The sequence below is a fragment of the Solanum stenotomum genome, chromosome 5, assembly GCF_019186545.1.
Source record: "Solanum stenotomum isolate F172 chromosome 5, ASM1918654v1, whole genome shotgun sequence".
Taxonomy (NCBI): Eukaryota; Viridiplantae; Streptophyta; class Magnoliopsida; order Solanales; family Solanaceae; genus Solanum; species Solanum stenotomum.
The window spans coordinates 41302286-41328706 of record NC_064286.1 but is presented as its reverse complement, the minus strand read 5'-3'; the positions used below and the strand labels follow the sequence as shown (position 1 = coordinate 41328706).

The 26421-nt window shown below is 32.3% G+C and overlaps 2 protein-coding genes across 2 annotated transcripts; both read right to left on the bottom strand.

The window, feature by feature from the left end:
- Positions 1 to 876: 876 nt before the first annotated feature.
- Positions 877 to 4970, bottom strand: LOC125863986 (uncharacterized). The gene is made up of 5 exons (XM_049543942.1): positions 4944 to 4970; positions 3940 to 4022; positions 2751 to 2927; positions 1597 to 1722; positions 877 to 1485 (listed from the first exon to the last, which is right to left on the bottom strand). The coding sequence occupies exons 1-5, from the start codon at positions 4968 to 4970 to the stop codon at positions 1302 to 1304; spliced, it is 597 nt and encodes a 198-aa protein (XP_049399899.1). The 3' UTR covers positions 877 to 1301.
- A 1374-nt stretch (positions 4971 to 6344) lies between these two features.
- On the bottom strand, positions 6345 to 9639 carry LOC125865286 (BTB/POZ domain-containing protein NPY2-like). The gene is made up of 4 exons (XM_049545494.1): positions 9476 to 9639; positions 8644 to 8713; positions 7297 to 8457; positions 6345 to 7085 (listed from the first exon to the last, which is right to left on the bottom strand). The coding sequence occupies exons 1-4, from the start codon at positions 9535 to 9537 to the stop codon at positions 6546 to 6548; spliced, it is 1833 nt and encodes a 610-aa protein (XP_049401451.1). The 5' UTR covers positions 9538 to 9639; the 3' UTR covers positions 6345 to 6545.
- Between the last annotated feature and the right edge of the window lie 16782 nt (positions 9640 to 26421).

Sequence of the window (26421 nt, the reverse complement as noted above, 5' to 3'; positions counted from 1 at the left end):
ATTGTGATTGATGCACCTGTTATGTGTGATTGACTCTACTTGACATTGAGATTGACTTACTTGATACGTGTTGGTTGTGAAATTGTGATTATTGGACTGTGATTATTGAAACTTGTGAGTTGTGCACTCTAGAACTGTTAGGTTTGGCTAATTTATGTGCATGTTATAGTTTTAGGAGGTTCGGTTTGGATGAAAGGAGTATTCATTTTCTAACTAAGTTGCTTCGTTTATTAGGTTGCTTGTTGAACACCATGTTGTTGGTACTCACCCCTTGCTTCTACACTTGTATAGGTTCCAAGCCCAATATCATGTGATCGCTCTCTCTCCCATCTTCGAGGCTTGTCAGAGAATTGTTGAGAGGTAGTTGTTTGTCATCCTGGCGGACCCTCTAGTTCTTCTTTTTATGTTGTATTCTATTTGAGAAACAAAGAGTTGAGATATGTACTTATTTATTAATTTTGCACTTATGTATTAGTGACTTGTACACGTGACAATCAGGTTTTGGTGTGTTAATAGAAAGAATAAGTTTTCCGCCTTTATGTTGTTTTTGCATTATCTTTCCGTTTTTCTTTTATTTCATTGGATTGAGGCTGACTTGGCTTGGTGAGAATAGACAAGTGACATCATGTTAATTTTTGGGTTCTGACAAATTATTACTAAAGTTCTCATACGAAAAAAAAAATTGGCAAGTTATCTAATTTTATCCAAATTAGAAGATCCAAGGTTTTGCTAATTTATCAAAACTTGAGTAGCAACTTTTAAGCAGAGTTCAACCTAATCTTAACGTTATGGATTGATCAATATTGAGATTGGATATGTTTTTGTATACAATATTTTTATTGGCATAACACAGTATATGTATAAATTGAATGTGAATTGAGCTCACTTCAATTTCCGTTTCTTTATCCCTTTGAAATTTTGAAAAGTATAATCATATCCACTTTACACAAGTACTTAATAACCTCTTCTTAAAGCCAATTTTCCAATCCTTTAACAAAGATGTCCAAAATTGAGGGCAACCCAATTTTTACCAGCAGCCAGATAATTCTAAACTCCAATTATATTTCCTTGAGAGTTCAGACAGATTTTACATTGTTCTTATTCTTACGCGAAATGGTGCATACCTCAAGAAACTATTTTGCTTACGAAGCACAGAAATAAGAGGTTAATGTGCCAATATCAAGATAAAAAGGCCACGATCCAAATTAGTTTTCGCTAAACCATTTTCCTATAGGGAAATCAGTTTGAAGAGAATTTTTGAACAGCCTAACATCACATGCATCAAAGAGAAGATGAAAATATTACTTCCCAGAAGTAGAAGAACCGTCTGCTCTGTTATCTGTAATATGTACACACTCCACTGCTCGTGATGGTGGAGGCTCATTAAACTTCAGTACGTAGGCAGTGAAATGAACAGACTGCAACGGCACTATAACTTGAGCATCTAAATAGGCATTGCAGGAGAAACACCATACGGATAGATCACTGCTCCAGAAGGAAAAACAAAAGGAAATCCATAAACATGTGTATCTTCAGCTCAAAGATGTGACGACTAAAATGATGAAAGATATTGACGTCTTGTCTCACAAAAGTTACCTAAAGCTGAGGGCTAAAGAGTGATCGGCCAGCTTGTAATGCTCGAGCATGTGCTTATTAACAAATCGACTGCAAAGAACCTCCTTGCAACACAAACATAGCCAGTTCTCTACTGGATGTTGGCACCTTCAAAAAGTTTTTTGCACAATGTCACCAAATTGTTTTCCTTCCAACAAGAAATTCCATAACCATTTACAGCTATTCTCACAGGCATAGTAGGTTTAATAACGAAGTCAAGCGAAGTAAATTAAAACCAGTCCTTCCTAGTCTGGAAGAACTAGAAACATCTATACAAATGGGTGGAAGTGTATCAGATCGCTAAATGCCTATGTGATATCTGAAAACCAAAGCAATGAATGGACTATTAATTCCAATATACAGACTTAAAAACTACAGAACTGAGAGTGGACTGACCAGCAAGTTCCGTAAGGACATACAGTAATGCGTTGAAATAGCACAATGCGAAACATATAGTTTAGAACCAAAAGGATATTGATGTATAAAATTTACATTTCCTTCTTAAAAGTTAAAGAGAGAGAAGTACTCTAAATATGTTTATTCAACCTTGAAATCAGTCCATTTTTATTCTCTTTTCATGTTTTTGAACTTCTCAAATTGGAACTTGCTAACTAAGTTGCTCGGACTCTCCAAAAATGTTGTTGCACCTGTGTCGGATCCTTCAAAAATGCATTACTTTTGAAGGATCCAACACACGCCCGATGACATTTTTGATGAGTCCGGGTAACATAGCATGCTAACATTTCATACATTCTCTATTCCTTATATTTGGTGTAAATTAGTAACATCACCACAAAAAGAGAACTGATGTAAGGTCCTAGACACAAAGGAGTGTTTAGCGCCTACTATGGGGTGCTTGATACTTTAATCTAGAAACAAGTTTTGAATAGCTAAACATTGAAAGTCTAAAAGAAATAAAATGCTTATTAGACTACTTATTGCATAAAACAATGAACACAAATTAATCTCATTACAAGCTCAAAAAAGAAGGAAATAAAATGAAACAAAGACAAATGTACCACTTGACAACTTAGTGTGACAGGAAGTACAGTAATACCATACAATATAATATCATATGTACGGGTCTCTAGGAGTTTGCAAAGGAGAAGAAAATATAGGGCTGTAACAAGATGAACCTGTTGCAAGGAGTATCAGGAGTTGGAATATGGGTGAGATCGGATGACAAAGAAGCCAGGTGATCACAGTGAGTTTTGGCCTCAACCCAACCTGATTCGGACCCGTATAGCATCAATATCTCATCTTCTTCATCAATAGGAAGTAAAGACGATGAAGAAGTTCCAGTTGCCATGGATCTGGATCGACGAAATACGATTATGTTAGCCATATTTGACAAATTTAACTAAGGGACAGCATGATTTTGCATCAGCTATAGAAGACTTTGAAATGCTATTTCAATGAAATCTGAACAGAAAAGAAGACTCGGAAATTATCAATCAATTGTCTGAATCATTTTAGGGAAAAGAAGAGCATCTCACTTAAGAGTTGAATGACATGAAAAAAAGAGAAGAGGAGCATGTAACACAGCGCCAGACTGCAGCAAAGTAAAGTTAAGCACTCTAAAACAAGTAAAGTGGAACAGGCAAGAAAAAAATATGACACCAAAAGATATAAGAAATATATTATATGATATCGATTTTGGTAAAATAGAAAGAGTAAATCCAACAAAAGTTGATAACAAGATAAACAAACAAAAAGGTAAAGAAGAGTTAAGATTTAGAAAGCTAAACGATAGATTTCAAGCCCACATACAAAAGCATTACTTCCAATGCAACAACAACATATCCCGTGAAATCCCATAAGTGGGTATGGGAAGGGTAGAATGTACGCAGACCATACCCTACCTCAGATTTCGAGAGAACCCTCGGCTCAAGTACAACATATCAGATTTCGAGAGAACCCTCGGCTCAAGTACAACATATCAAAATAATGAAAAAGGGAAAACAAAAACAAAGCAACTAATAAGGAAAAGTAACAACTAATGCGATAACCTAAACACAATCAACAAGTGATAGTGTAATCAAAAGCAAGACACTATAAGAAAACGGCTAAACCCTTAGAAAAGCATTACTGGCAATGATGCCAACAAGCGTAAGAAGTATTGCACATCAAAGTAAAGATACCTATTGCTAAGGTTTTGGGTTCTATCAGAAGATGGAATCAGCTACAATCCACCGTATCCCTTCAGAATTTCAGGCACACTTGTTAACAAACAAATTAGAGAAAACTCCCACGATGATGATTAAAAAGAATTTCTTCGAGAAACCAAAAACGATTTTGTCGATAAGTAATTGGGGATTTTGATACCTGAAGGGCAGGAACGAAGTTGAAATAGGGATCCACTGATATTGGATACAAAAATAGCGACTTCCGCTCCTATAAATGGACCACTTTTAAGGGTTTTTAAGATCAATGACTATATAACTTTTTTTTTTGGTTTTTCAGCTGGTGTTCGGAGTCCACATTGGAGCTTCGACTAAATTTGGATTGCGCACTGCAGGGCCTATTCAGAGGTGGCGCTACCAACAAAGTCTCACCACTATACCACAACTCATGTTGGACTACATAACTTGCTCCAACACTTGGGATTAGTTTTTGTACCCAAATTTTTTTATAAATGTATTCCATAAAAAGTAATTAGGGACCGATGGAGTACTCAGTTAATAGTTTGATTAAAACATGTCTTTTATCGTCAATTGTTTGAATAAAAAAAAGAAATAGATCAAAATTATCCTTTTTTTCAAATAAATATATTATTTATTTCTTGTTTATTATTAAATCTTATTCTACTTCAATTCGAAAAAGATAAAGAAATAAAAATATTTTCAATTTATTACGAAATTTTCTTATCATTATCTAAATGAAAATTTATGATGGAGCTACTATGATCTTTGAAGGGTGTTTTAAAAGGCGGGGTCGCGAGACGAGTCCTTTTATGTAGTACGGGGTGAGGCATAGGTCACATGGATCTACAGGGCCCATTAGTGCCTATGAATGAGTTCCAAGAAAGTGGTCGTTCACGTCAAGAATAGAGGCGTACATCTCATGTGAATTCAATTTTATAATTTTATTACTAAGAAAATAAGCAAAAGTAAAACTTTAAATGATTTTACAAATAAATTATAATAAATAACCAATAACATAGAAAAAAATATTATAATTATTATTTGAGAAAGGTATTAATAACCAATAATATAAAAAATATATATTATATTTACTATTTGAGAAATGTAACAACTAATAAAACAAAAATGATAATAGTCAAAATAATCTTTAAATTGAAATCATCATCCATCTTCACATTTAATTACTGGTCCTTCCCGGTCCATCATCGTCATTAGCTATCAGTATCATTCCACTACTAATTATCAGTTGTCGCCACCACCAACCACGATTAATCACTACGGCCAATCACTATACCATAAGATACTACCCACAACCACCATCAATTAACATCTTTTCAAATCGACACACAAAATCACCATAATCAACCACACCGCCACCAATTGTCAGATATAATTTTTAAAATATTTTCTTGATATAGTATTAGATCAATTTATTGTTTATTTGAATTTTATATTATTCTTTTAAAAAAATACAAATTTTATATGTCAAATATTGAGAAAATAAATAGCCCTAACTAAGTATTTAGATCTTTATGGAACATCTTAATATTCAGATGTACATTCAGATTCAAATGTCTTAATCTTAATGAAAACAAATGAGTTCTAAGTCTGTGTATTTTTTAGGTTTGAATTTTAATCATTCAGATCTTAACTATTATGTAGTTTTCTCACGTTACAACCACTTAATGAGTTTGAATAGATTTGAATGATTAAGATCTATAACAAAGTACTATTATTAAGATATCTACTTAAGAATTAAGTTCTACAAAGATGCAAGTTCCCCAATTTTATTTATTCACCGCGACTATCATTGCCCACCATAATCAATTACTACCACTCACTACCACTATCCACATACACAATCACCACCGATGTAAATCACTATAATCAGCTATCACCACCACTAGCCACTATTTCAATCATCAACCATCACTACCATAACAACCAACAATCACTACTAAAAATCCCCACCCTGGATCTTCACTATGTATTTTCAACCATTGATATAATTCATCATCACTATTAATTATCACTATTAGTCCACCACAACTATCATCCGTCACCATCACCTGTTATAGTCAACCATCACCATCAACTAGTCACTGTAAGTCTTGGAGAAGATCTCACTTTCTCTGCTCATTCAATTGTAACATGGACGTACATATTAAATAGATACATAGGGGATAGACTCCTAATATAATAAGAAGTCTAGAAGCAGAGGAAATAAACTCCTAATGATATAAGGTTGCTATCTTGGAGATTTTCTAACAGTCGCAACATCACCATTCCTGACACTAACAACCACCACCACCACCATATAATTTTTTAAAAATATTTTGTTAATTTTAATTTTCAATTAATTAAGTATTTTATTGACTTTTATATTTAATCTTTTTTTAAGTAATCCCACTTGTGGGACTACACGGGGTATATTGTTGTTGTATTCAATTTCAAATAAAGACAATTTTTATATATTCAGATATTAAAAAGAACAATCTTAATTATTTAGTATTCAGATCTTAATACACCATCTTTATAATTCAGACGTGTATTCAGATTCAAACACCTAAATCATAATGCACATTTTAAACTTAAATGTGTATTCAGATTCAGACATCTTAATTTTAATGAAAACAAATAAGAACTAAGATGACTATAGTTTTTGACATGCTAAAGTCATTTAAGGAAAACTCTAGTCTAGGAGGAAAAAAGAAAGAAAGAAAGAATTCCCAGAAAAGAAAAGACCCACCAATACTAGTGACTACATTTTCTGGTACTAAGTTAGGATCAAGAAACTGAATATCTTCCTTTTCTTGAAGGTGTGTACTTAGCTTCTTCCAAGCTGTCAGATGAATCTGAGCCACTATTTTCCCCTTGTTTCCTGCCTTTGCTTGACCAAATTTTTGTAAAGATCTTCTTTGATGAAAGTATACTTTTCATTCTACCATTGGCAGCCTTGTCAACGTGACGTTTGGTATCGCCATTTAGTCCTCCATTTGCCAATCTTAAGGCTGCCAGCTCTTCTTTCAAAGCCCTCAGTTCTTCTACAGAGGCTGTAACCTCCGAATTCTCTGTATTTGTTGTCGCTGACCTTGAGCTCGCATATGAAGCACTAGTGAGGTTTCTAATAGCTTTGGGAAGATCCGGAGTGCTGCTCCCCGATGATGCATTGGCCCTGACTTGCTCAAAGAAGAGAACTTGTACGACAACACGTGATGGAAGTCTCTCGTTTTGCACGGCATGTGTACATGCATCAACTGAGAGCTTCTTGCAATCCATCAGACAGCAAATTCTCTTTCTGTCATTCTTGCTGATCCCAGGGTGCTCCTACAACATCACAAGAAGATCAATAAGTAAATTTGCTAGCATTCATTAGTTGAGAGTAGGAACTTTCTGCACTAGTTTCCACTACCAATAATGTATGTGACACGGGAAATATTAGACTATTTTACTTTATTGTTAATTATTCAAGTAATACAGTAATGTCATTTCTTTTGTAATCGAAAAAGTTCCATAGATTAGTTCAACAGATTCTCACCTTGAGGTATATATCAATTGCCCGATAAAGGCTGTCATGACTAGGGCGAGGGAAATCTGTTACCATCTCTGCTAGACCAACAAATGTCGACAATGGAAGATTAGGATCCTTGGCAATTTCTGTAAGGTATCCATCTACTAGCTTCGCCACCATGAGCTTTGAAGCTTCTGATAAAACCCCTGGAATTTCATTACCATCTTCAAACTGAGTTTTCAAATCCTTATTATGCACAACAAAGTTCTCTAGTATCTTGTGGAAGACATGGACATCATACATTGTTGCTTCCCCGTCTGTAGCTCGAATCAAAAGACCATTGACAGAAGCCTCCTCCAGTTGCTGCCCTATTCTTTTTACTAGCTCTGCCTTTACCTTTTCTCCAGAATCTACGGAAATGGATGCTTTTAGCAATTTCAACAAGAAACTACAAGAGACACTACCTTTTTCAGCAGGTAATAGACATACAACCGTATCTAATATTGAGCGCGATCTGGACACATCACTGAACTGGCAAAAACCCTTGCTAAAGCCCGGGAACCTTCTCAAAGTATAAGCTTTAATAGCTTCTCCAATCACTTCAGAGGAAACAATCCCTTTGTTCTTTATGTTGACCATAACCCGTTTATAAAGATCTATTTCAAGCTCACATAAGTCATCAACCCACCAATCATTTGGCACGACACGGCTTCTAATTCCATTCGAGTTAGGACCATTTCCATTTTCCTCTGGTATCTTGGTCCGGTTATAGGTATAAGACCAATCAACCTTGCGAACATCAATAGACGTCTTGGATGCTATAGCATCAGTACAGTGGCTGATCAACTTTACTTCCTCACACAGATGTAACCTAGATTTAGTGGTCTGAAGAAATATTATCGAATCTTTCCAGCTTCGGAAAATGGTCGAGTGTAAGAAAACATCAATCTTGTAAATAAGATTTCCTTTCTCAACAGTCTCATCCATTCCAAGATACTCTGCAGTGCACCTTGCTGCTATGACATTATAAGCATTCAGTGTAACGGTCATACCGTAACAAAACTTGACACACATTTCAAAGGCAGTAGGTCCTCCCGGAACGTCATGAATGTGAACTTCATCACCATCTCCTTCACTTGAGTTTGTAACCAGCTTTTGCAAATGAGCACTCTTGGACAGAAGAGGAAACTGCAATTTTCATCGATTACAAGTATCAGGAAATACTAAACCAACCCACCCTTCACTACAATTAAAAAAGAAATACTAAAGTATGCTCAGTTATTTCATTCTTTTCTTAAGACCAGCAAGCAGAACATCGGAAATAAAATCTCAAACAGAAGAAGGTAGCATATATTAATTGTCAGATAGTAGTACCTTATGCAGATGAAACTTAACGTCTCCTACACTAACAACGATGTCAGAATCCAACTCTGAAGCAACATATCTGCATTAAAGGAAATATTATTGATGAGTACTTGTTTAAACAGAGAAAAAACGCAAACATTCACCAGGCTATTGTGAGTGATGAAAAGACATAGATAGATAGACTTCACAGATATGGCTTAACCATGTCAAGATATTGTCCATTCTGAGCCTAAACTCCCACAATTTTAAAGCGCATCATTAGTTTGTAAGGCATACTTACTAATATACTCAACATCTCTCCTATGTTTTATTGATGTGAGACTTCTTATCCTAAATTGGGGTGTTACACAAGCTCTAAGAAGGTACTTCATATGGAAAAATGAAACCATCAAAAGACAGCTAAGCAATTGGAATGCGAGATTTCTTATGACTGAATAAAAGTACATTAACCCTACTAAAGAGTTAATCTCTGGAACAAAACACATCCGTATACTCAGATACACACAACAACAATATACCCCATGTAATCCCACGAGTGGAGTTGGTATGTATGCAACCTTACGTCGTTGTACCTCTCCCTCGTGAAAGTTGTTTCAGATGGATGCTCAGCTCAAGTAAAGCATATCAAAACAGTATGAAAAGAAAATACAAAACCTAGCTTCAATTGAACAAACATAGCATGATTGACACAAGATAAATGCAAAAGGGGATAAGCAAATAAGTTAAATTTGTGTTAATATAACACCAGAAACAGTTTTTTCCACAATAAAACTACTCTGAATAATCACAACAAGAAAAAAGTGGTGAATAAAACTTTGAAGAACTAGGTACTTGATCTGACCTGACATTTTTCCCATCTGACTGAAATGTATCAGGTTTGGATCCAAGTTTCATAAACTTCATTTTTGGCAACTTAATCTTCTCCTAAACACTAGCTTGTGTTCATAACCTTATATCCCCAATGACCAAAATTACTCAGATATGGAGAATGAAGGAAAATTAACAGGATCTCAAATATGAGTAGGATATATATATAGGCATAATACATAATGCCTTTTAAACTTCTATAAAGCTGAGCAAGTAAACACTTGCGTTCTACGTAGCATAATACACGTTGAACGTCATGTAGGATGTCATGTAAGACGTGAATTACTATGTAAGACGTAAAGTAACATGTGTATCGATCTATTTGTTCAATTCTATCCAAGTTTAATGTCTACTTATAAACATTCAAAATTAGAGGATATAAATAGAAACCAAAGTAAAGAGCACGCTTGTGTATTATATATTCCCTTTGTCTCAGTTTATATGACTCACTTTCCTTTTTAGTTATTTAAAAAAACGACACGTTTCTATATTACGTAGAAATTTAACTTTTAAATATCTATTTTATCTTTAATGAAATAACTTATAGTCATATAAATTTTTATTTTTTTTATTTTTAAAATTTTGTGTCAAGTCAAACTAACGTCATATTAAATTGGGCGGAGGAATACTTCATAACCCCCAAATCTTGTCAGAAACTATGTGAGAGAGGAAGGAGAGAAGAAATGGTTAAGTGAAGAAATTGTTTCCTTGGTTGGCTGGAAAGCCCATAGAGCCCGGGGGCAACCACTTACCATAGGAGACATAACCAACTCATTACATTATTCTCCAATATAAGGCATAATATATAAATATATTCTTTAATTTAACCTTATATCATATTTATGTTTTTTAGTTTTGGGTGTATACAAGTAGATATTTAAATTTATACAAAGTTAAATAAATAGATACATGCGTCATATGCGAGATCCTACATGGTAATTTACATCTTACGTAGTGTGCTATATATATTATGTCATGTAGGACTGATGTGTTTACTTATTCAATTTTATATATTAACTTAAGTCTTAAAGTATCTAATTGTCTACATCCAAATTAGAGAGCATAAATATGAAATGAAATCAAATTAAACGACACGTTTATATATTATGCCTAAATATAATCTAGTAATGTAAAAAAAAAGTATATATATTTTTCAGGAAAGTGCTAAATGGCAAGAAAATTTAGCCAAAATTTGGCCAGAAAATTAAAAAAATTATAATATATTTTTTAATCTTAAAATAAACTGATCTTTTTTTCATTTTTAATTAAAAGATATTAAAGTTAAAAGGATAAAAATATTTAAAAAAATAAAATAACATAAATAAAATATCATTCTGACCAAATTTTCTAGTTAAAAAGATTTTTCCTATTTTCCATCTGAAGTTGGGAGCTTGCCAATAGAAAACACCATCTTGGTATGAGTTAAAGGTGGCACCAAAAAGGTAGACAAAAAGGATCTATAAAAATAAAAGAAATATATATAGTGGACATTATTCAAAGGAACAAGTAAAAGAGGATCTAGCAGACAAAAGAATCATCTCACAAAACAGAAATCAAGACAGTTAATTAAATATCAACAACTAAAAACCTCATCATGCCAGGGTATCCAAGGAAACTCAAAACACAACCTCTCCCTTTATACATAATTATATTTTCCATAAAAGTAAATTAACATGATATATATTCATGGGTAATAATACAGTGACAATACTCCCTCCCTTCCAAAATTGGCGTATTACATAAATACGTCATTAATTTATCCTCATTTCATATTTATCCTTCCAACTTTTGATGTGCATAAATAGACATTAAAATTTGTATAAAGTTGAACAAGTAGACAAAAAATATACACGTAGGACACAAATTGTCATGTAGGATGTCACGCAGTATGTGCGTGTCGATTTATTCAGCTTTATAATAATTAAAGTGTCTTATTTATACACACCCAAAGTTGAAGGATATAAATATGATTTGAAACCAAGTTAAAAGACATATTTATTTATTATGCCTTGAAATTAAATAAATTGATCTTTGAAGAAATTTAGTTAATGACATTAATAAAAGAGTAATTTATCAATATTATCCTTTTATTCTTCCCAAACTATTTTTAAAACTAAAGATAGTTGAAAACTTTATTAAAGAGAAGAATAATTTTGGAGAAAAATAATTAATATATCTTTGAATTTTGAAAAATTCTCTCACGGCTCACATTGAATCATATCAACAAATCATAAATTTATTTATTTTGGATTGAAGGGAGTATTAACAAATTAAAAAACTTATGATACAGTGAAAAGCAATGCGTGTAATTAAAATCTCACTGATTGGCCTAGGAGCTGTCACATTATATATTAATGGTCTATTGGACCTTAACTTATTATATCAATAGAGAAAAACGAAGTTAAAAAAGGCAGTGCCATTTGAGATATTAATTAATCATTCAACTTAATGTATAAAATGCAAAGTTTAGAGGAATAACATCAAATTAAAGACCCACGTGCATAAAATCTGTAAAAAAAAAAAAAAAGACCATGCAAAGTTGCAAACCAACAAAGCTAGGGAAAAGACATAAAATTCCCCGAATTTGGCACGAAAATTTACTTTAATACTTCAATTACACGGGTATTTATATACCCCCTAATTTAAATTGAATTGAATTTAATTACCCCTTAAAGAGTGACGTGACAAAATTTGTATCACCAACTTTTTATAAATGCGTGAGAAAGGAAAAGACACCAAAAAATTGACACATGTCATCTTTTTATTGGATAACATACTTAATAACTTATTTTACTAATTTTTAAATATTTTATTTTGAATTAACTTTTCTCTCTCTATATTTCTTTTTATGCATCTTCTTCTTATTTTTTTTTTCCATTTTTGTTCTTTTTCTGCATCTACTTCTTCATTTTTTTTTCTCTTCTCATAACTCTTTCTCTTTTTTATTCTTTTCATTTAGTTCAAGTAAACATTTACTTTCAAATATAACTTCTTCCACATTTCTTCTTCTTTTTTTCTTTTCTATTTTTAATCGTTTTTTTCTTTTTTTTACAAATTTTTTTTATGTTTGATTCACCCACCATTTTTGACATCAAAGAATATTATTAGATCTATCAGTTTAAAGGGTTATCAGAATGAAGTTGACTTCCATTAAAAAAAATCGAAGATATTGTTGGCAAAAGATTAATTATGGAGATTCCGCCCAATTCATTAATAATTTTTCATTTTTATGCAAGTAATGTTTTAATTTTTGAGGAAGGTGGTATCGTATAACTAAACTGAAAATGCAATTGAAATTTGAATTATAGTTTGTATATTGAGGAGTAAATTCATTGATGGGTTTAATTTTTGGCTCAATATTTTTTAAAAAATAATTATTATGGAGATTTAAGCAATTAATTAGGAATTTTGATAATGTACACGTGGACGAATGAAAACGTGTGTGACTCAACAACACTCAGCCTTCAACTGAGTTGGTGATGAGAGAGTTGAAAAAAATCACTTAAAAAATGTTAAGGGGGTATATAAACACACGTGTAGTTTAAGTACTAAAATAAGTTTTCGTGTCAAGTTCAGAATTTTTTTTATGTATTTTCCCACAAAGCTACATTAATACTGTGATTAATTATGACATCAAGAATGAGTTGTATCCCATTTTCTGCAATTTGAGGCAAGTCACAAAAGCATACAAGCCCAAAACCCAATATTATCACTTAGAAAACTTTTTGGTATCATAATATTTTTTTTTAGGGAAAAGGCTCAAATATGCCATTGAACTTTTAGAAAAGACTCATTTATGTTATCTGTTAAAAGTTTGGTTCATCTATGTCATTACTGTTTAAGAAAAATGTTCATTCATGCCATTATTTTTTAATAGTGGTTTTGCAAAACCATTTTTTACATATTGGTAATGTCTTTACTTGGATGAGTTATTTTAATTCAATTTTTATTTAGAATTTTGAATTTTTTTTATAAAAAATAATAATGACGTGACCGAATTATAATTTGCCACGTGTCAAAAATGGTTTTGCAAAAAAACTGTTAAAAAATAGTGGCATGAATAAGCCTTTTCTTAAACGGTAATGGCATAGATGAGTCAAACTTTTAACGGATGACATAAATGAACCTTTTCTAAAAGTTCGATGGCATATTTGAGCCTTTTCCCTTTTTTTTTTTATAAGACACAAGTAATATGACATTTTGTATAACATTTTTATTTTTTTACTTATAAAGATAAACACAAGTAATGGGTATATAAGTAAACAGACATTACCAATTAGTGATGCATTTTAAAGCGGTGCGAGCTAGGCCCAAAGCAGATAATATCACTAGCAGGCTGGGCCGTTACCGAGGAGGGGGGGTAATAGGACATTAGTTTAGTTAATGTGTATCTCTAGAATTTCAGTCATCTTATAAATTTAAATTTAAATCAAAATATTTGAGTATTAAAATGATAGAACATGAAACGTTTGAATCTAATAATTTTTTGTCAAATACACTTTAATATTTGAATATAAAATATATAAGATGAAATTAATATTATTAATGAATATCAAAATATATGAATATTTTGTTCTTACCAAATTTAAAAAATAATTTTTTAAAATTAATTAACTTAATTATAATTATGATACTTATCAATATAATATGATCTTTAATTTTAATAAAACACATGTCTCTCATATGTACACTTCACAAAAATGGAGGAAAGGCTTAATGAGGGGAGCCGGATCCCCGCCTAACATCAAGAAGATTCTGATGCTAGCACCACATAGCATATGCTATTTATACATTATTCACTATAACACTATTATTAACTTTAATAACTACTTCTTTATTTCAATTGTTTGTTTTATTTTTTTAATCTATTTAAAAAATGATGCTTTTTTTATTAAAACAATTCTTTAATTAATTTTAATCTTTTACATGATATGCCTAAGTTAAATGATATTTTTGGTACATTCTCATATTTTAAATTTAAAATCACAAATTTAAAAGTCTTATTTATTTTCTTAATTTTTGTATTAAGTCAAAACAAACAAACAAATTAAAATAGAGGAAATATATACTCCCTCCGTTTACTTTTACTTGTCCACTATTTCAAATATAAATTCACTTTTAACATACAATTTTTTTTTAAAAAAAAAATATGTTTTACCCTTAGTATTAATTACTTATTCCCCAAATTACTTTTCAAGATTTAATATTAAACATCGATTAATCTGGGTATTATGATAAAATATCCATATCGATCATTATTTCTTAAGAGATGTGCAAAGTTCAACGTAGACAAAAAAAAAGTGAAAGGAGGGAGTAAATCGTTATGGAATATAATCTCTCAATTCACTTTTAGTTGTCTACTTTAATTTTCACTTTTACTTTATGAATTTTAATATATCAAGAAATTTTTTCCATGATTTACCTTTAGAATTAAGAACTAATTACCAGCCAACTCATTTTCAATACCTATTTAAATATGGTTTAAACTTTTTCCACAACTATATATATAGATTAAACTAATAGGAGTACTAGTAATATAGTTTAGTGATATTCTGAATTTTTGAATTAGCAAATATAATACTAGTAACAAAGCAGAGATTGAACTCTGTATTAATCACGGTTGGACAATGCAATTAATTGATAAGAAGGATCACAAGTTCGGAATTATTAGCTTTCATGTTAATTTACAGATCACTTACGGTACTAAGAGCTAAATAATTATAAGAAATAGTACAATGTCATTCAATAGGCTAAAACATGAGCACATGCTCATTACAAAAGGATCTGATTATATATCTACCATAATCATAAATGTCATTTGGTGCTAAGAAAAATTAATCCACATTAGATATTTAATTATATAAAAAGTCATATTTCTTCCGTGTTACGTTTTACTTTTCAAGAGGTAAACTGCATGGATTTTGATCAACATCTTAAGACGCATCTTATTAGTATGAAAAGAATTGCAACTTATAGTATTTCTCGTATTGTTTCCGAATATCTAAATTTTAAATTTTAATAATTGAATTAATCTAACTCAATTTAATTCCTAAAATATATTAAATTAACTTTTGTAAAATAAAGTATGACGAATAAAAGTGAACAGAGAGAGCAATGTTAAGAGGCGTCTAGATTAGTTGTTAGTTAACAAAATCATTTGTTATTTTGTTTGGAGCTCAAATCATGAATATTTTACACAAGTGGACTCAATCAGTAATTACGTATCAATAGTGATAGCAAATAGCGTTAGCGATGTCGAGCACAACAAACAATTTGCCAATTGCTTTTTTTTTTTTTTTTGTTATTTTTCGTCAATAATGCAACGAAAAAAAGTGACTTTGTTTAACAAATTTGAGAAAATGTCACGTCCGAGCTTGTATTCTGGGCGTGACTGGCACTCAAGAACCATCGTTGGTCCCCAAGTGAACTCTTGGCCTGGCTAACTACTTAGCGAAAGACTTACTCAAATAGAAATAGGAACTTCAATTGCATAATTAAACTTAAAGTCTAAATCAAACTCAACCCAAATGAACATCTGGAAATACTTATGAAGTTATAAAATCAATTGTCTCAAGATCTCAAAATATCTCAACAAGAAGGGGAAATAACAACAGACTCCTCAACATCTAACTATCTATGAAGCCTCTAATACTAAGATAGATGTGGGACAGAACCCACGACAAACTAACAAAAGCAGGAAATAAGTGTGAAGCCCTCTGAAAAGCGAGGAGGCTCACCAAAGCTAGCTGGAATGTAAATGGTATCAACGAAGCGCCTGTTGATGACCCTGAGCACATGTATTTGCATCATACAAAGATGCAGGTCGACTAACGTCAATACATTTAATGTACGAGCATGTAAGGGGGAAACATAAAGCATAAACAACTGAAATGATAAGACTGGAAGACAATGCAATGTTAAAACATTATAAAACAGAAGATATGAGCTCAATGGTGTATAAAATACAATAAGATACTATTTACTCTTATTTGAGAGATTCTCTAACCGACAACCATCACTATGAGCTATGTGATGATACAATGTCTCGCCCACGCTACCAAAATTATTCTATACCTTGTCGGGATATAGAACACCTCAACTAAGTGGATCCACTAAGCTATGCTTAAAAGCAATAAAGAATCGTTTAAAAAGTACGATCCTTTACCCATGTTGGCTACATGATTTATGAGGAATTTGAGTTGTTTGAACTCATCCCCATATCAGTGCTCAATACTACTTCCAATAATATATAACTCATGCTCAAATATATAAAAAATAATTCTTTCTCAATTTGAGGTAATTACTCAATAGATCCTCTTAAAAGGGGTAATGCTCTGAAATATCTCTGAACTTGTATACTTATTTAGAAATCAAAGTTTCTCTCTTTTAAATGTAAACATATTACTTTTGGGAATACTTGGTTCCCTTATATCATTTCTCAAACATGGAAACAACTCTCATTTCTCAAACATGGAAACAACTCTCATTTCTCATATTTATTTTCTCAAAACTTAGTTCAAAATCATAGTTGATTACAAAAGAATTCTCAAAATGACTCAAAAAGACCTCTTGAACTTTCCTCTTAAACTCACTTTAATTTGGAATGTAAATTAAGACATGTGATTTGAACATATATGAGTCCTCAAGGGTGAATGGAGTTTATGGAAGCTAATACAAAGAAGAGAATGTAATCACGACTCAAAGGAACACGTCCGGAATGAAGCACGGAAAGAAAAAGACCAGGCGACGTCGCATTGCTAGCGTGAGGCGCCAGGCCCAAACTACTGACCAATGTTTGGGGCACACTGCTGGTGTGGGGCACCAGGCCCCAAACTACAGACCAAAATTTCTGGCGCCCTAGGTGGTGCGCCACCCCACCCCCATACCCAAAAAGCTGACAAAATTTTTTATACTCAATTTAGGGACCTAACTCGTTTAGAATGAGGGAAATTCTCCTAAACTCTCCTCGATTATCAAACCCAACACTAATACATGAGGAATTAAACGCAATCTGTTTGATAAACACAACTTTTACTAAATATTAAAAACACAAAAGCATTCACAACCTCCATTGTTCAAGAATTGAACAAAAATCAAGAACTACTCAAGAACTCTTTGAATTCATATATATGGTGTGAGGACGAACAAGTCCAACACTGTGAGAAACCTTACATACCTGGAAAGAACAATGTTCTTGGCGAAAATCGACGGGATCTTGACGAATGTTCAAAACCTAGCTCTTTCTCCTCTTGAACTCTAATCTCTTATTTTCTCTAAGTGCTTAGGAATGTGAAAAAGTAACTTAGTGTCTGATTAGACCCTTAATTGGGTGATGAAAAACGTGTTAGGTCTAGTGGTAAACGGAAAATACCAAAAATATCTTTTTCTAAAACGAATGAGATGCCTTAAATAGAGAGGCTTCACTCAAATGGGAATAACTTTTTATTCCGAGCTTGAAATTAAGCAAACTTGGCGGCGTTGGAAAGATGACTCATACCTTCAATTTGGTAGGTCATGAGCCACCTAAATATTTATGTGCTAAAAGATATGATCGTTTAAAGTTGACCCAAAACTACAAATTGATGGTGACTTTGGCGAACCTCTCTTTAGTTCTTTTCGAAAGCCGAGGCGTTACAGAAAATTCCACACGATAGTTATCATATGCTGGTAGGTTGTTGATTATTAACTGTCTTATTTTGTTTGCATAATTTTTGGGGTGTTGTCTTTATTCTGCCCCAAGGTGTTTTGAATGATGTCGACAGAAAGTGTAGCAGGGAGTTCCTTTGGGGTGGCACTGAGGAAAAAAGAAAGTCTCTCCTGTGGCATGAGACATGTACTATGTCTACTTAAGAAGCAAAGAGATGTAAATATTAAGGATTGTAAGATGTGGTGGCAAAGCTGATATGAAAATTAATTAATGGAGAAGAAGGACATACTGATCTGGATAAAGTGGGTGAATGAGTTGTAGATGAACAACAATGAGACTTTTTGGTCACATGCCCCAAGTCCAACAAGTAACTGGTACTGGAGACAACTATATAAGTTGAAGATTAGAACACATTGATATATATATATAGGGGATCGAGAACATTACTGTGTCTTACAAAGAATAAAAATTATGAGAGGCAGTGTGAACTAAGACTTGGACTAGACTACATCTACATAACAAATACATGTTTGTGGAGCTATTGAAGATCAAAATGAAACATTGGAGCAGATTTAAGAAGGAGACAATAACAACTATATATATATGGAGCTACTATTTATAACATTTGAATTCATAATAGGAACCAGAACATCTTTCGACCACAAAGTGTAAATAGAGAGTTTATGATACATTAGGGAGAGATTACATATGTTTAAATGCATGAAATACGTACGGTAGGAAGAGTGAATATTTGATTCAGTCTTTATATAATTAGGCTTTGCTCGTGACGCTCACTAACTTAACACTCTTTTCAAAAGATGATCGAGTCTGTGCATTTCTTACTTGTATATGAATTTATTTTAGTGGTATGATAATATTTTACCGTCTATTATAAAAAAAATTGAGAAAAACTTAAAATTTTAAGAAGAACCTAATTTTTTTATACGAAATTGGGCTGCCAGGGCCCTTTATTAAAATGAGAAAAAGGGATCATGCCTCAAAATGACCCAGCCCAGCTAATAAATCTAGTATAAATTATAGGAACCACATATTATAAATACAAAATAACATCTTATCCTTTCTAGTTTTCTATTTACCAAAAATTCCTTAAAAATGATGTTTGCGGGATACATAGCGTTGTGCACGGGATACGTTCGGTTTGATACATTTCACATAGCAGGATACATAGCGTTATGCACGGGATACATAGCGTTGTGCACGGGATACATGCGGGATACATGGCGTTGTGCCCGGGATACATAGCGTTTGATGCATTCCACATAGTGGGATACATAGCGTTGTGCACGGAATACATGCGGGATACATAGGTAAATAAGAGATTTTTGAAATTTTTGAAATAAATAGGAATAAATGGATATTAAGGTAAATAAAGGAGTGTAGTTAAATAATTTGTCCATAAATCTATCTGTTAAGACAACAAACTAAATGACAAAAAGAACAAAAGAACTAAAGATTCCTAAATCCCCAATTCCAGAATGCAGGACTCAGCTCTTCTCTGCAATGGTGAGTACTGAAAACTGGTCTGCCGGTGGGTGCAATCGATTCGTCGATGGCTGCAACAAGTTGAGGTCGGGTTGTTTCCACATGAGACACTCCAAATTCTCACGAATGCCATGGAAACCTAGCCCATTGAATACACTTCACCCCAACATGAACAACTCATGTAAGATTCGATTTACACCATGTCTTCTTGTTATCAAGCTTTACATCCGATCTTTGAGCTTCATTTCTAAGATTAGCCCTTTCCTGCAAATTGAGACATAAATCTAGCTAATACCACTGCATAGTCCAAGTATTTCTTGTTAATGTTGCTCACAATCGTTCCTTTATTACTCCAGTTATCTGTTGTGCTGCTTTGTATTCGTTGCATTTGATCCTATGTTTTTCACTTGCGATTTTGATGATCTATTGCTATTTTGTTCCTTTCTTTCACTGTGCATTGTGATTGATTTCACTGTATCCGTAGTTTGTATTTTGCATTTTTCTGATTCTTAGGTTTGCAATTCCTGCTTTATCCATATTAAGCAATACCTTTGCATCATTTGGTAACTCTTGAAAAGATGAAAAAATAATGCTATCTATTCCTGCAAAAGAGAAAACATAGTTAGCTAAAACATCAGCAACCTTGTTGCCTTCTCTGAACACATGCTCAATCACCACCTCTCTCTCCTTCATCAAGTGCTTAATTTTCCTAATTTCCATTGTAACGCTCCATGGGACATCCCATTCCTCACAAATCATTTTTTTAACTGCCAAGGCGCCTGTTTCCAGAATAACAGGGAATATCTCCTTGGTCCTACAATATTCCAGTCCCATAGTGATAGCCTTGATCTCTGCCTTGAGGTTATTATTATCCTCCATCCTCTTGACTTCAGCATACACAAAATGACCTTCCACATCTCTTATACAATATGCTCTTGAGCTAGGGCTCGGATTGCCTTTCGAGGCACCATCTAAATTACATTTATAACCAACCATAGGCTTGATCCATTTCACCACTTTACATCCTATAACTGGAATGTAGTCTTCCATAAATTTAACCAACCTATGCAAGAAGCCTGGAATGTCCTTCATCCATAGATATAGATTCTTTGCCATAAGATGTATTAATCTTTCCACCACCATATCATAGAATTTGGAGACATCTTCCCACCATGCTTGATCTTGTTCCTTCTTTTCCAAATTTGCCATAAGATGAACAAAGGGACTGCCTTATAAATGAGCTTAATGTCATGTCCCGCCACTTTGCCAGTCAAATTTTGCATCCGGATAGGAGCAGAAGAATCTAGAGTTGTGGAGAGGCTTATGGATAACTCTAGAAGCCCTTAGATATTTCAAGAAGGCTTTGGAATATCCTAGAATGTGTAGAGAATTATAGAGAGGGACCAAAGTGTAAATACTTTAGGGACTTATAAAGTAATTATTAATTACATATGAGTAATTTTCCCTAGCACAAGTCTAAACAAAATATATGACTGCTAGAAAATCTACAACTTACAAGTATTCTTCATTGCATAATTGAAGTCCTACTCCTATTATCTCTGCGTTAATTGGTAAGTTCTTCTTTAGAAGCGTATTTTTTTTGCAATAATTTGTTGTTAGTTCTTGTGATTTGAGATGGATAGATTTTTGACGAAAAATAATTCTTCTCATCCAAGTGCTAGTTTTAGAGAAAAGTCTTCGCGCTTTATAGATGAGTTTGATTTGCAGTCACTTAAATCGGATACTGGAGAAAGAATATCTATTGATAAATATAGCCCTAGAATACGAGATGAAGTGAGAAGACACTATATTCAACAAGGGCCTTGTCAACCCGATATTAATGATAATGAATATCCTCAAACTACGTTCGAAACGAAAATGCGTCGATTTTGTAAGACATGGTTTAAGGGTTCATATTTTAGATGGTTGGAGTATAGTATGAAGAAAGATGTTGTATTTTGCTTATGTTGCTATTTATTTAAAAATGACTATGTAAAGGGAAATGCAGGTGATTTTTTTATGAAAACTGGTTTTAAGACTTGGAATCATAGTTTGGAACGATTCAATTTACATGTTGGTGAAGTAAATAGCATCCACAATAGGTGTTTCAACAAGATGCTAGATTTTGAGAATCAATCTCAATCCATTCAAGTTGCTTTTAACAAGCAATCTGAGAAAACAAGAAGTGAGCACCGAATTCGTTGAGAGGCTTCTACTAATATGGCAAGGTTCCTCTTGGAATTTGGATTGTCTTTTCGAGGTCATGATGAAAGTGAGTCTTCAAAAAATAAAGGTATTTTTAAGGTCTTTTGAAATGGCTTAGAAAAATGCTTCTAGATATGAATAATGTTATTTTAAAACATGCTCCAAAAAATGCTATGATGACTTCTTCAAAAATTCAAAAGGATATTGTGAGTTCTAGTGCACAAGAAATCGTGAAAGCTATAATTGATGACTTGGATGGAGATTTTTTTGAAATATTAGTTGATGAATCTAAGAGAAGGTTGTCAGTCTCCTCAAGGGTGAAGTCCTCGAGGGTCTTGAACTTGCCAACAACCACATTCAAACTCCGGCCTAATAGCTCCACGACCTGCCTTGCCATTTCAACCCTTGCGACCCATTCCTCTCCGGCGGTGAAGCCGATGACCTCCTCGCCAAGTTCATCGTCACTTGCTTCGGTGGTCGAAGGTGGGTGAAATGTTAACGCCTCGCTTGGTGTGGGGTCGAGCAATATTTCCTCACTACCCTTTTGGTGCTTCTTTCCCTTGCGGTTCTGCTTTCCTCTCTCCGAACAGACGTTGGTGGTGTTAGCGGCGTTTGCGTCTCCTTCGTTAGTCATTCCCTTAGTACAAACCTTTGCTCTGATACCACGTTATCACGGACTTAGAGTTTTCGCTAAAGCCTCGTGCGGCGCTTAAAAACTTACTCACTACTCTTGCAAGATCTTGTAAGCTAAAGCAAGCCTTCAAGACTAAGATTGCTAAGAGAATGCAAAGAAAGACTTAGAAAGATTTGAGAAGTTTGGAAGAAGGCCTTGTATTACTTGGAAGAAAGCTTTACAACTTGGTTGATGCCTAACAAATGAATGCCCTCTCTATTTATACTACAACCTAGGGGCTAAGTTTAGAATTGTGTTAGGGCTTTATTTATTTTTAAATTCAATTATTAAGAAAGGAATGAGACCGGATGACAAAAAAAAAGGGTGGTTAAGAAAGGGGTGGGGGCCAGATGAGGTGGCAAAAATGAGTTTTAATAAAAGCAATTTTTTAAAAGTTCTTTTTTTAAGGGAAAATGCTGAATTTAAAGTTGAAAAAATGTTGCCTTCGCCAGGAATCGTTCTCACGCGGTCGTGCAATGAGTTGGCGCATTTGACCAGTACACCCACAACAACTTTTGGTCGTTAGGATGCACATTTAAATATATTTACTTTTATCAATTGTCTATACATATATATACGGTTTTTTTAAAAGTTACTGATGCACATGCACCCTCACAGGTGCATGTGGGTCCACCCCTGCCTAATACATGTTCAAGTCCTACTATTACCAATAATACTGCAACACTCCAAACATTTTTCTTTTCTTTTTTTGATTGGCAAAAGAAGGACAACATCTACACGAATTAGCAAACAAACTAAAGATACAAGTCTTTTTTATGGAGATCAAACAAATTCAAGAGAACAATTAAAAACAAATTACGAATTGCTTACCTGAAATTGAAACAAATCAAAGAATAGACAAAGTTAGAACCAACAATTTGACAAGCCACAAGATGAACTGAAGTTTTTGAGAGCTGGTGGAACCTAATGTTTATTTAAAGTGTGAGTAGAAATTTCCAGAGAAAGATATTTTTGTACTTGTATTTGATCTTTTTCCAGAGAAAAAAAAATTGATTTTTCTGAATGATCACTTCGAAATTTACTATTTTTCCCTTAATAAAAGTCATATTTTCAGAAGTGCCCTTGATCGTCTCATTCATGGCTTTTCTATATAGTAAATAGAAGTAGAAATTGAAGGAAAAAAATAAGGGAAAATTATCAAACTAGTCAAATTTCCTAACATAATTAATATAAACATTAAAATAATTATTAAAAATGTCATGTCATTATTTTAGCAAATATAATGTATCCTAATATAATTATGATTATTTTACTATCCTAATATAATTATTTCCCCAATAAAAAGACACCAAAATCAGTCCCACATTTATGAATCCACTACCCGATTAAAAGTAAAAAAAAAAGACCCCACAACCCTATTTCCTCTCTCTATGTTTTTACCCCCAAATCTCTCTTTTCTCTCTTCCGTTTCCATCATTGTTTTCTCCTACAAAATTTCTTACAAATTAATCCACTTTTAAAGCAATTTCATGAGTCATTCGGTATATTCTTGAAAGATTTTAGTCCGATTATATAGGTAAATACAGTCTCATCGAGTATCTTTTGAGATTTTTTTTCTTTTTTCTTTTCTGAATACAATCTTTTGAAAGATTTTATCCCGATTATACAGGTAAATACATAAAGTATTTATGTTTTTAGCTACATTATATATCCTGGGTTAGTGTTGAAGAAAATTGTATTCTACTAGATCCATTATGTATCCCAAATTAGTAGTATCCAAAAGAAGAATTATATTAGCTCCATTATGTAGTTGTTTAATATATGTGTCATGTTTATATATCCTTTTCCAGATTGTATTATTGTTTTGTGTATTAGTATGTTTTTAGATTGTATTCATTTTGTCCTTTTTCAGATTGTATTATTGTTTTATGTATTAGTATGTTCTTAGCTTGTATTCTTTTTGTCTTTTTTTTTTCCAGATTGTATTCTTGTTTTGTGTGTTAGTATGTTATTAAATTGTATATTTTTTTTGTCTTTTTCCAGATTGTATTCATGTTTTGTGTATTAGTATGTTATTAAATTGTATTCTTTTTGTCCTTTTTCAGATTGTAATCTTGTGTTTGTGCATTAGTATGTTCTTAGATTGTATTCTTTTTGTCTTTTTTCATATCGTATTCTTGTTTTATGTATTAGTATATTCTTAAATTGTATTCTTTTTGTGTCTATTTGTATGTCTCATAGTATATTGTTTTTTAAAATGCATTTATGTATCAATGAATAATAAATTTATATTTTCATTATTTCAACATATGCAGGCAAATAATTTTTATGTTACAAAAAAAATCCACCTAAAAAAGCTTCGCACGTTCAGTGTAGATTTAACAAACCATTTAAAAATCTAAAAATAAACAGTCAAACACAAGTTCATTTCGTCCACAAAAGCGTATTTATATTAAAATTTCGTATTCATACTAATTTTGTATTAAAATCAAACTAAGATACAAAATGTCAAATATACACTGATCCAATTACTTTCATAAAAAAAAAATCGAAACTTAAACAATACCTGACAACTTTTTTTATTTTCACTAGTAATCTTGAACTTTGAAGGAAATTGATGGAATTAAGTTTGAAATATCAATCGATTAATTCAATAGTTTCTTATCCAAATAAAACGGACGCAAATCAACGAAAACTCCACTTCAATTTCAATGAAATAATTCGAAAATAAATATTTAATATTTTTAGAACAATGGTGAAAGGGTTTGAATGAAGAAGAGAGAGATGGCATGTTGTAGGACTCCAATAGTAATTGATTAGATATTTTATCATTTTTACCTTTTTAAAAATATATTCTTCCATTATTTTCTCCAGTTGTTAAAAAAATGTATTCTTTCAAATTAAATAAATACAAAAGTCAGCCTTATAACAAATAAAAATATTGACATTTTAAATAAATATTAAAAGTGTTGACAAGGAATCCTATTAGATGCTAAACTATTGCTGTTTTGAAAAAAATTCCAAAATATAATTAGGAAATTTTCAAAACAACAATATTTTAGCCTTTAGTGGGACTCGTTAGCAATAGTTTCACTATTTATTTAAAATGACAATATTTTAGTTTGTTAAAAGATGAGTTATGTATTTATTTTATTTTGATTAATTTAAAAGAATACAAATAATTAATAACAGAATAGAGAAAATCATGGAACAAAAAATTTCAAAAAAGGAAAAAAATAATCAGTTATGTTTTGAAAGAGGATGTTGCCATTTTTTCTTTCGAGCATATTTTTTGCCCTCTGCTCTTAAGAATCCAAAAAAGAAAATTTGAAAAAAATAGTTTTGTCTTCCAAATCATTCAATTGATAATCTTCATAGCTTCTTCAAGTTGAATTCAGCATATTCTTGAAACAAATGTTTTCAAAATTCACGACTATAATTTCGTCAGTTTCACTGAATTCAAGAAATTTCGACATCAAGTATTTTTGTTTTTGTTGATTATTTTATTTGTTTGGATAATATATTCGTATATTAGGTATTTTTGTTTTTGTTGATTATTTTGAATTGGTGAAATCTTTGTATGATTTGATATTTTTAGTTTTTTTTTGGATGTTTTGTATCCAATCTATGATGCAGAACAATTGAAAAGTGCTTGATTCTTTTTAATTTCGTAGCTATTTTCTTTTTATTTGAATGCATACAATTTTTTGGTATCCTATTATGTTTAATGTAAATAGTAACAATATGAGATTTTGGTATACTTCTAGTAATTCTGATTGATCAGACATTATAGAATGACATATGCTTTCCCCAAATTTAAAACCCTATAATCAAATTTCAAAATTATCAAATATCAATGTATTAAAAATCAAACAAAATAAACATATGAATGAATTTGTAGATTCTAATAAATCTGAAATATTAAAACGAA